Below are 11,518 nucleotides of genomic sequence, written 5' to 3'. Positions count from 1 at the left end.
TCCATAATTTATCCATCATTTAAGCAGTACAGCTTTATCAACAGATATAAGTTTCTTAAAAGGGGGCTGTGGTTGCCCATGACTTTAAGAGACTGGACTCTCGCCAATGACGTCCTTTCTAGTCCTTGCGCGTAAGCAGTCAATTGAAAAAAAAAAAAAAAAAAAACACCCAAAAAGTCCCCAGGACATCCTCTCCCCCTGCCAAACAAAACAAAAATGCTAAAAAAGCAAGATACTTTTGCCAAAAAACTGCATCATGGAATGAAATCAATAAGCAGCAATTCAATCTGACAGTAACTTGGTGTTAGATATTAAAGAAAAATGACACTGCACATAAAGTATTTTACTACCGTACTTACTATTAGCTTCTGCTTTTCTTCACAGTCAAAATGCTTCAGGTTTCTAAGATGTGTTGAAAAACTTGATGGGGCAAAGTCAGAAAACAAAGAAGTCAAGCAATTCTGCTCATGCAATTTTGTTTACATATAATAAAAAGCGGGAACAAAGCAGTAAAGTTTCTAATTTTATGCAAAATCCACTTAACACAACATGCACCCATCCAAAAAAAGAGAAGAAACTGATGTGTTACCAACAGCCAGTGAGACCCACTAGAATTAAAGCCTGTAAAGAGGTAGAAAGATTCCCCTCAGATAGCTCTAATTACAATACAGCTACCAGGTTTTTCATCTTTATGCTACTAAGCTGAAACCTTTTCTACTGGCCTTAGTCTCCATAAATAAAATTTGACCAGCTTTTGCATTAAGGCCCGTATGTGTCAGCAAAACTGACAAACCAGACATGCAAAAGTGACACATTATGTTGGTAACTGGTGAGAACTTAACTCAAAAGTACTATTTTTATACATTATATCCTACAAACCCTTAAGCAGTAGTACACACCACTGGGCACATCTACACATACACTTTAATAAGCATTAGCCTATTTTAAATGTGCATTAAGCAAAAAGCACTTTTTTTTTACATGATGCTTTAATGTACATTAAAATAGGCTAATGCTTATGAAGTGTCACATTAAAGTGTCACTTGAGTTAATGCACATTAAACCAGGCTAATGCGCTTTTTTCTAGTACTTCACAATGGAAGGCATCTATACAAGTGCTCTGGGGTGGCACTTTAATGAGCTGCTCTCAGAGCCACTCTAATTAAAGCGCCCAATGTCATGTGTATTCAGCATCCCATGCTTCAAAATGATGGTGGGGACACTAACTAAAGCTCACTGAACATGCCCACTGTTTCCCCCACCCCAAAACCAACATTTGTGCAGCTGCAGGCAGGGAGCATAAAACTAACACCACAGTACTAGGAAGAAAATATAGGATTTATGTACTAGAATTCCAAAAGGTAGTTCAGGAAACAAACTGGAATCAGCATTTACCCCTTTGGCTTCTTGAAATCCACATTTCCATGTATTAACAGCACGGCTGCTTTTTTAGGTTTCCGAAACACCCTTTTTACCTATAGAGTACAGAGCCAAATTGACATTTTAAAATCCCAATTGCTTTTGAAAACAAGCATGTTTTATTCATTTGCATTTTTACACATTTCCCCACATATACTTACAGAGAATCTCACCAGCGCACATGCTCTACTTGTTTTTTTAATTAGTAATCAGTTAACAAGAGACTAGATCACAGTATAACCTAGCCACGTCCTGTCTTTTTATTCCTATGCAGTAGCACAGCACTTTGACATAAAGATACTAATTGCTAAACTTCACTCTTCAATGCCATGCTGGTCTCAGATTTAAGTTTAGATTATTGAATATAAGATTCTCATTAAGAACAGGAAGTAAAGTTCAAATTCACAGATTAAGGACAAGAATGCACGTTCAGAATTGGTCACTGCAACAGTGAGAAAACAAAGGCTGAAGGGGATGGATGTGTAAGCAGCCACCAGAGGGACCACTCTTACAGGTGGCACAGTGAATGTGCAGTGACTATGGAGGAACTGACAGTTTCCCACCTAACAGGACACATTTCTATCTGAAATTTAATAAACTCATTCAATGGGCATCTCCTATAATGACATCTAAAGAAGTGGCTCTAACTTTAAGCAAGCACAGTAGCCGCAAATTTGCTTCAACGTCCTCAATCTGCAGTGTCTGTCACTGAAGAGGAACTCTGCAAAGGATATAAAATTGGACTCATCTCCCCACAATGCTTAAAGATTAAGTGAAGAATTTCTGACTAATTTTGGCCCTACTTATTTTTCCACATCTAAAACTTTTAGGCTTTGTTCAGCCTGGGATTCTAGAGGATTAGAAAAACGGTGACACAAGATTCAAGAGACCAGGCTACTTAGGGAATGGATTTTTGTTAGCGGAATAAAGCTTTGGCAGACTTGGCTGGTCTGTACAAAACTGTATTAAATGTTAATGCCTAATGAGCTCTTTGGATTAAAAAAAGGAGAGAGAGAGAGAGAGAGGTCTTTATTAAAAATTAAAATCTGATTTTTCAATGAAGGAAAAAAAATTCACAAAAAGATACAAGACATCCCTTTCCCTACAAGAAGTTCTTTCACAACTATGGGAGACCAATTTTTGACATTCCGGATATAAAAGGTAAAAATCTAACAAAAAATTGATGAAGCTTTTTTTTAAGTGGTCTCTAGAGATATGACGCACGGTATTTAAAATCCTTCACAGTTCACCTAGTAAGCTCAACCTTCTCTGTAGACTTTGCCACATTAAAGCAAAATCTACTCTGCTTTGAAGATGAGCAACTGTTCTTAAAATTCTGTTGTTCAAAGATTTTGAACATTAAACGTAACATTGGGAGTGTTCTCAATTCCTCCTCGAGGCAATTGAGGCTGAAAATGTTCTGTGCTTCTATGCAGCTGAACAGAAGCATCGACATAGATCCTACCTGCAGAAATAGAAAGTTTCTTTTCTTACCACTGCTGGCCAATATGGATATCTTGGTAACTTGCACCAAACCAGCATCCCTGGTTCAATTGAACTTGGTTCTAAAGGCAGAAAAATAAAATGTTACTCGGTCTAAATAATTAAACTAGAAATAGCTATGTAAAATCTCTTGTGCTGTATATATAAAACTAAAATATGATTTTACTTCAGGGCCTATATTAGATTATGCACATGACAAGACAGACGAAACACTTATACATATTCAAAAGGGGATGCTGCCCTTCCAAAGTTCAAGCCTCTCCTCTCAAACCTAAATCTTTAGTAACAAAGGCTCAAGGCAACAGCTGCATTTACTTCTTACCTTGATGTAAAAGGAAACTAGGGAGTTCTTCATCTTCATCTTCTTCCTCATCTACCAAATTCGAAACAAGATGGCTATTTTCTGAAGAATTAAGCTTCGAAGACAAATCAGAAGCTTCCAATTCTGCAGAGTTGAGAACAGTTTTAAATAAAGTTGACAAAACCAAAATAATCAACTTCTGATTTCCTAAATGCAATATCCTAATAGGATTTTCATATTTCTGTAACCTAATGATTTTGTTACATTTATTAGAAGGCAACAGTTTGACAGGGCAAGTTGACAGATAAAGAACAGGGTAATTAGATTGTGTAATGGTAACTGAAATATTACAAGTTTACACTGGTTTACTGCAATGAAGAGAGAGCCAAGAGTCAAAATCAGAGATAGACGGAGAGGAAGATATGTATAAACATCTGGATAACTATGAGGATCTTTAAGCTCTATAACTATTATCAGGGTAGAACTCATGATAGGGGGGTGGGAGGCATGGGGGGTGGGGGAAGAGAACACACACATTTGATTATGAAATGCCTGAAGAAAATAATTCATCAAACATTTTAGACAGAGAAGCCAGTAATAGTGAGGAAATAATTATTCAAATATACAAATGGTTTAACACATTTTCAAATCACATACAAGCACACCCTGGAATAAAATATGCACCTTGTTACTGAAAGGAAGAATGAAGGAAAAACAAGTCTTTACTTGCAGCGAGTAACCAAGTAGCAGCAGCAGCTAGGGGGCTGAGACTGCCTTGTTTCCTATGGATCCAGGCCACAGTTGTGTTCACTTCCTCCTGGTAGAAGCTTAAGCAGCAGAAACTGCTCTGCTGCTACCATATTTCCTGACTTATGTGCACCTACATGTCTGGCACCTAGCTACTGGAATAAAGTGTGCTGCATGCAAAACAGGTGTTCTTGTACTGCTTCACAAGACATTAGCCAGAAAACAGGCATTATAAAATTAATCCACGAATGGGGTATCAAGTGTATACCAAGAGGTAATAAAGCCAAAAGGAGCACTCAAAATGCAATTACTGCCAAGAATGGCAAGTCCCCAGATAACAAATCCAGTAGGAGCTTTAATACTAAGAGGTACAGATGCCATAGTTATTCCAAACAGTAACAAATGAAATGGGAGATGAAGAGAGAAAGACTCGAGAATTTACAGGAGGAATTAAGGTGGCATTAAAGCAAAACTTGTGAGATTTCCACTGAATAGTTCATTTTGAGACAACTTTTCAGGGAAACTTTGAATGGGAGAGAGGAAACCACTGGGGAAAGACAGCATACAAGGAGCAGTAATAACAACCCCGGCCCCAAGTCACTGCAAGATGCAAGTAATACACCAAATGGTACAAAGTCCTAGTTTCCCCCCACTGAAATTCTTTACCTTCATCTTCCTGAAAGTCAGGAAGCTCAATATTTTTTGCACGTAAATTACTCTTATTCTTCTCTTCTCTAGGCCAAGGAGAGTGGTCAGGGCGCTTTCTAGGGTTAGAAGCCTTGCATAAAGGCTCAGGGCAACTTCTGCACCTCCTTTTTCTGCACGGAGATGCAACTGCATTACTTGCTCGTTTCCAGACGAGTCTTGAATTCACTAGCTTCTTGCTCCCCTCTAAGATTCTGCATTTCCTTCCTGAAGCTTCACTCTCTTCACTGACTTCACTTTGCAATTCAGTGGAGAGACATTCCATAGAAGAATCCAGTAATCTCCTTCCACACCGCTTTTTCCCATTTGCCTTTGTTCCAAAAGCAGCTGCTGTGGCAGAAGTGTAGTTAGCAGATACTGGGGTACTCTGTCCAAGGAAAGCAGGCACTTGTAGTCTAGTGATTGGAGATGAGGGTTCACATATCTTTCTTGACCTTTTTCTTCCCTCCTTGGTTTTTACATTCTCCTCTCGTGTAAGTGACGAGCTCCTGACTGCTTTGGACAATTCAGAATTCACTTTTTCCTGGTTTTTTAATGTCTTTACTTTTGATTGGGATGTCTTGTGATTTTGGCTTTCTGACTTGCATGCATTAGACAGGTCCTTAGATTTAGATACTGAAGATCTTGTGTTGTTTCTACATGGTTTAGCTCCCTCCTCTGAATTGAGAGAAAGTTTACTTTTGGGGGGTTTGGGGTCAGTTTGGAGGCTTTGTTTCTTTTGTTCCTCTTTCTTCAAGGTCTGGTGCCCCTTTAATTCTTTGGGGAGAGGCACCTGACAACTAGCTGAATCAGGCGATAACGAAAGTAGTGCTTTAATTTTTTTCTGAGCTGATCGAGTAATTGGTCCCTCATTTGAGAGGCCTACTTGTTTAGAAGAGGCTTCCCCATTCAAAATATTTAGAGCAATTTTAAGAGCACAGCGATACTTTATTTCTTCCAATTCATCAGCAGGTTTCTCCTCCCAGTCTCCTGAAAAAATGTGTATATGAAATTATGATTGTTTTCCCTGGATGTATTAAAGAAATATCATGAACTGTGCCTTTTGCCCAATGCCTGACATAATAAAACGTAAAGTGATGCTAGCTTTAAAGCCAGACAGTAAAACAAATACTAAACACACACACACACACACACACACACACACACTATAAGTATATAAGTGGAGTGCATCAGGATCTGGGAAAACAGTTGTTCACCAGGGCTCCCCAAGAGATAACTAGGTTTAACAGCCACAAACTTCTAGAAGGCCCATTCAGACCCGATACAAAGAAAACTTCTTTACAGCCCAAGTGTCCAAGGTCTGGAACAGACTCCCCCCAGAGGTGGTACAAGCACCTACTCTGGACTCATTCAAAAGGCACGTTGATGTTTATCTTGCTGGGATCAATTGATCCCTGCAGGCTTCCTGCCACTGGCAGGGGGATTGGACTTGATTTCACAAGGTCCCTTTCAGCCCCCAGTGTCTATGAAATCTATGAAAAATGCCGGCTCCAAGATTGTGAAATGGAAAGATCAAGTGATTTGTACAAGGCCACAAAGCAAGTCAGTGGCAGGCTGACTCCTCAAAAATATATTTCATGCATCCATAGGAAGACAGAAAAATCTCCCAGAGAACTTAATGCCAGGTATTTAGAGAGACACATTAAAAACATGCATCACCCACACTGAGTGTTCAGACTTTAAGAGTATCCTTACTCAATTCAGAGACAATTATTTGTATACGCTCTCTCTCCAATGGTTCAGGATCTGTACAGGTTATTTTAGTCCTGAAAATAAAATTAAAAAAAAAAAAAGTTAGTGTTAAAAGTAGAGACAATATTACACTATTTCAGAAGTCTTTTTTTTTTCCTCCCCCAAACAGTTAGCAATTAAACGCAGCAAGCAATTTCTGCTCATGTGGGCTATAAATTGTTCAGATCAAGAGGCTGACGGGTAAGCTGAAAAAGGCCAGAGTCTACCACCTAAAATATTTAAGGGGGGCGAGGGGGAAGAGAGGGAGGGTGTCTCAGGCACACACAATATATATAAAATAAAATATCTATGACAAAGATACTTAACTGTTCTTTCACACCAAGTATTTCAACATTAAAAGAGGCCGTCTTTCCTGATCTTGTGGAAGTTACAATTTTGGATAAAACCTAAATTAAGGGGAAAAGAAAATCCCCATCAGTTTCAGAACCACTAACACAGCTTTATCAGCTAATCTGTTGTAATATTTTGCTTTATTTACTATCTGGATTAAAAAAAAAAAAAAACCCCTTAATAACCATTATAAGACAAATCTCACCTATAGTGCGACCAACTCTAAGGTATTACCCTGGTTAAGAACACACATGCATGTTTGCCTGGAAATAATATCTTGAGATAAAATTTGTCCCTTTCACCAACTCAAATTCTTTTGGCCTACATAACTCATGTCAGGTGTCATCTCCCAATGGAAAAAGTTTTAAATAGAATAAAGTTGCTCAGCTTTTGGCTCACATGTCAAGAGTATTGATATGTCCCCTGCCACAACTCCTATCTTTCCCTGCTATCTTGAAAAGAGTTGGAGAACTTCAAAGCCTTGTTTTTATTGCTACATTTATCTACAAGAGTCTGTAACGTGATCACCTTTGCAGGCCACAAACGCTTCTTCCATCTGCATAGGACATATTCTGGATCGGTCATGATTGTGCTTCATGTAGGAAGAGAAAGGTCCAGCACATTCTGAAACAACAGTTGAAAAATGTAAGCGTCACCGAATGTCTATTTTACAGTTCATTTTTTATAAAGGAAATTGAAGAGGCCTGTAAAACCTCCAAATACTTTATAGACCCATGTTAAAAAAAACCCACGGCTTGACTTAACATTACACGTTTGTTAACTCCTCCAAAATGGTTTTGCACAAAACACACCGAGTGCAAGTTTCAACGCCAATGCATTCAGACATCGCCAAGCACGAATCCTCCTAGACTAGCGACATAATGCAGCCATTAGCTAGAAGGGTCCTGCTGTATTGACAAGTCCAGCGGGGAAACAAGAAGAATGAATGACGACACTGCTCTGGATCACTACACAACCCCTGATATCAGTGTAACCACAGTTTACATTTTTACCATATCAAGACCAAAGCACTCGTGTAGGAAATCCTGATAATTGTACAGAAAGGCAAAACGCGTCCCCCCACCCCGAGGGACCTAATGAATAGCTTCCCGCAACCTCTGACAAATGAGGCAGCCCTTTAAACAAACACGGAAACAAACAAATAAATAAAATTACAAACAAAACAAAACAGGCAAAGACACTTACAGGGCTGAAAACTTAATTCATACCAAATCCTGTTGCGTGGTCCTGCAAATATAAGGTGACATTTTTGCATGTGTATATATTATTACTCTATTTAAAAGGTAAAGCTTGAAATAGAGGCTGCACCTTTCACTTCTACCTCATTAAAAGAGACACCTGGAAAGGAGGTGGAAGTGAAAGGTGCAGTGGGGGCTGTCAGAGGCACCCCGACAAGGAAAATAACCTTAGGTTTCACATCGCAACACAGAAATGAGGACGAGTGGGACCAAGGTGGGGCTAGCGCGACCTCCTGGTCACCACAGAGCCGTCCTGCACGGAGTAGAAAGCATCCCAGAAACGCACAAGGCAAAAATACAAAATACAAGAGGCAGGAAAAACATAGTCTGGGTGTAGAAGACTGCCCGGGTGCCCACCTCCCAAGGGGAACAACCCCCTCACGTTGCCCGCCTTTGAAGAGCTACACGGGAAAGAAAAGGAAGCGTTTCCTTCTGGCATGAACACCCACCGTCACGACTTAAACCCCCAACCCCCGCTACCTACAGCAAACTACCTACCCCCCAGGGAGCAGCCATCCCAAAAGGGGCTTTTTTCCAAAAAAAAAAAAAAGAGGAATAAAAGGTGAAGCTGATCCCCGTTCCCCATAACACTCAAAGCGGGGGAGGAGACACGTGCCCCCCGGTGACTGCCCCCTTGTAGAGGGAGACATGTGCCCCCCACTAGAAGGGTGGGCGGAGGGCCCTGAAGAGGCCACGACCCTCCCCCAGCAGGGCGGAAGCCGGGGGATGACCTTTGACCCCGCCCCCTCATGCCCCGGTTACCGTGCGCGCGGCCCGGCCGCTCCGGACCCTCCCACCATATTTGGGCGCGCGGTGGCCCCGCCCCATCACAACGGTTGCCCCGCCCTACCCCCCCACCCCTAACGGCCGCCGCAGCCAATCAGAGCGCGGCTCGGGCTCCAGGGCGTCTGCTCCCGCGCCAGGAAGAGGAAGAGCGAGGTCGGAAGTGAGGGCGGCCAATCACAGCGCGCGGGCTCCGTTTGTCCCGACCCCCCGTTTTGGAGGGAAAGAGCCCGCTCACATCCACGCTGACGTCACCGCATCCATGTGACGCCGCCTGGCAGGGCGATGACGTTACAGCGCTCGCCAGTGACGTCACAGAGCGTTGGTGTGACGTCAGTGATGTAACGGAAGGGGGTATGACGTCAGAGCGCATGCAGCCCCTTTGTGAAGGGCATGTAGCCACAGCACCAACCGGGAGGCGAGCACAGGGGTGGGTGATGTCACGGGGAGGCCCAGTCCATGCAATGACATGTTGCAGGAGATGCCTTGAGGGGCGTGGAAATAGACAATCGCATCACCCAGGGTGCATCTACACGAGCATTAACGCCCTTGAGTTCGTCCGCATTAATGGTGGCACTTTAATTAGAGCCACTTTAATTAATGCGTCATAGTGTGTTGTGTATCAGTGCCCCCACATTTCAAAATGGCAGCAAGGCACTCGCACTGAAGTGCGCTGGAAGAGCTGATTTGACGCAGGAGACGGAGGAGGCCGGAGGAGTGTGGGAATGACCGCCTGCCAGCCAGCGCTGTACTCTCATTAACCCGTAGTGAGCATCACCCTGCCCTAATGCACATTAAAAAGTGCACAGTTTTTAAGTGACGCTTAATGCGCATTAGCCTATTTTAATGTGCATGAACTAACTTGCACAAGGTGCCTATAGCAAGCAGCGAGGCTGCTCCAACATGATGTCATTACAGCACATCAGACAGACTCGATTTGTCGGTGGTAATTACCACGCTCCAGCGGCTCGGGTACTCCAAGCCGGAGGCGGGGGCTTGTTCGATGAGCTTGAGACAAAGCGCCTCTGGCGCCAATTTGCAGGGCAGGAATGCTGAGACACCAGACGCTCCAGGTGCTTTAATCAGGGCAGCTCTAATTAAAGTGCTACCCCCCACCCCCGCCCTCCAGAGCAAGTGTATAAACACCCATTGTGCTTTCAGCAATGCTTTAATGCGCATTAAAATAAGCTAGTGCACATGTAGACGCACCCGCTGTGTTGCAAAGGTATCACGAGGCATTGTTGGTTGTTGCGCCCTGTACAGACAGGATAATGCATGAAAAATGCCGTTCAGTTAACAGAGTGGCAATTGTTCGTTCAACACCGTGCTTTTCTATTTTGCTGTAGTTTCCGGACCAGGCAATGGGAAATGTCACCATTTCATCAGCCTGGAGTTTAGTCGTGCCTGGGGAATTTTTACAGCTAAAGAACATCGTTTGCGAAAGTCTGTCACCGAGTGGTATCCTCCATGTCTCTGGCACAGAGGGGACAAGCCTGGAACATATTTTAACACGAGGATCCCACCACGCTGCCACATTTGTGGCCAGCATCGTGTCACCGCTTCATTGTAATATGACCCAAACTTGCCATGCGCTGTAATCATATCACCTTACCATCCTTGTGTGCTGCTATGCAACAAAGTCCCCCGTTACAATGGACCCTCACAATGTCACCACACAGTGCTGTCGGCTTTACAACCATGGCGACAATGCATTGATGTCACAACCGCCTTCACCCTGGAACACACTGTGATGTGACACATTTTATGTGGTGTACTGTGGAGGAAGACAGCACGCAGTGTCTTTTCCTCGCCCTGCTGTGTTTTGAAATGGGTCTAGCTAATATGACAGCAGGGTCCCAAAAGTAGCGATCTGCTAGCCAGCAGGGGTATCTCGTCCTCAGGCCAGCAGCTGAATACGCTGCAGTCATTAACATACACTAACCAGGGGCTCATACTGCTACTGTTTATAGCAGCGAAAGGCCACGGCCCATTATGCATCCCTCAGGCCTGCATTGTGAAATCACTCCCTGGACAGAAAGCTGGGGCTTTTTCAGTTTAACTACATTCTTCACAAGGTGTATAGTTTAGCGCTGGTGCCACAACAAAAAACAAAAACCCAGTCCTGCACAGTCCTCAAAGGCATCAATCAAAGCCAGTTCGTAAGTGGGTCACAGCGAGGGGGGAAAAAAGGGTTTTTCTTCAATTTTCCTTCTTGAGAAGAGGGGATGCAGTGTGAAAGGGGTTTAAAATATCTAGCTACAGCTTCAGAGGCATCAGCTTGAGGCTTGCTCTAGTCTCTTGCTGACCCAGTTGCAAAAGTATGTGGAGTTACTTGAGCCAGGAGTCAAAGGCAGCTGGGCATGATGGTAGTCACATCACTCCCAGACTAGAAACTGACTTGCCTTTACCATGGTAGTTTGATGGTCCATTTAGGTTCAAGGAAACTTTCAGCCTCCTGGAAAAAAGACACAGCCATTTGTTGTCTTGACCTTAGGAAAGTCAAACCATTTTAGTGATGGTGGTGGTGGGCTTTCTGACTTCCTAAAATCTGGTCTCGGCACTCACAACACGCTCTAATTCCAGCACAGTTCACCTTGGAGTGGGCGGGTAGTTTATAAACCTATATTTAAAGGAGTCAGAGAATGTCATCCCATCCAGCTGCTGGATTGAATGGAAATCTATAAGTGTACTCTCGTATCAAAATGCGCACAAAATGGGC

The 11,518-nt window shown here is 42.9% G+C and overlaps 1 protein-coding gene across 4 annotated transcripts in view; it reads right to left on the bottom strand.

The window, feature by feature from the left end:
- Window positions 1–8,811, bottom strand: part of LOC109294947 (PWWP domain-containing protein MUM1) — a 22,002-nt gene extending 13,191 nt beyond the window's left edge. For 3 of the 4 annotated variants that reach the window (XM_019513556.1, XM_019513559.1, XM_019513560.1), the window contains exons 1-10: window positions 8,779–8,811; window positions 7,964–8,005; window positions 7,286–7,381; window positions 6,734–6,813; window positions 6,371–6,441; window positions 4,637–5,644; window positions 3,245–3,367; window positions 2,914–2,984; window positions 1,396–1,475; window positions 360–420 (exon numbers count right to left, since the gene is read on the bottom strand). In XM_019513556.1, coding sequence (XP_019369101.1) covers window positions 360–420; window positions 1,396–1,475; window positions 2,914–2,984; window positions 3,245–3,367; window positions 4,637–5,644; window positions 6,371–6,441; window positions 6,734–6,813; window positions 7,286–7,342 — 1,551 coding nt within the window. In that variant the 5' untranslated portion in view covers window positions 7,343–7,381; window positions 7,964–8,005; window positions 8,779–8,811. The remainder of the gene's footprint in view (window positions 1–359; window positions 421–1,395; window positions 1,476–2,913; window positions 2,985–3,244; window positions 3,368–4,636; window positions 5,645–6,370; window positions 6,442–6,733; window positions 6,814–7,285; window positions 7,382–7,963; window positions 8,006–8,778) is intronic. The other variant, XM_019513557.1, reaches the window with a different exon arrangement.
- Window positions 8,812–11,518: the final 2,707 nt, after the last annotated feature.

This window comes from Gavialis gangeticus, unplaced genomic scaffold, assembly GCF_001723915.1.
Source record: "Gavialis gangeticus isolate Ggan-Ray unplaced genomic scaffold, GavGan_comp1, whole genome shotgun sequence".
In the NCBI taxonomy this organism is placed as follows: Eukaryota; Metazoa; Chordata; order Crocodylia; family Gavialidae; genus Gavialis; species Gavialis gangeticus.
The sequence above is the reverse complement of the archived record's forward strand: the minus strand, read 5'-3'. Positions and strand labels throughout refer to the sequence as shown.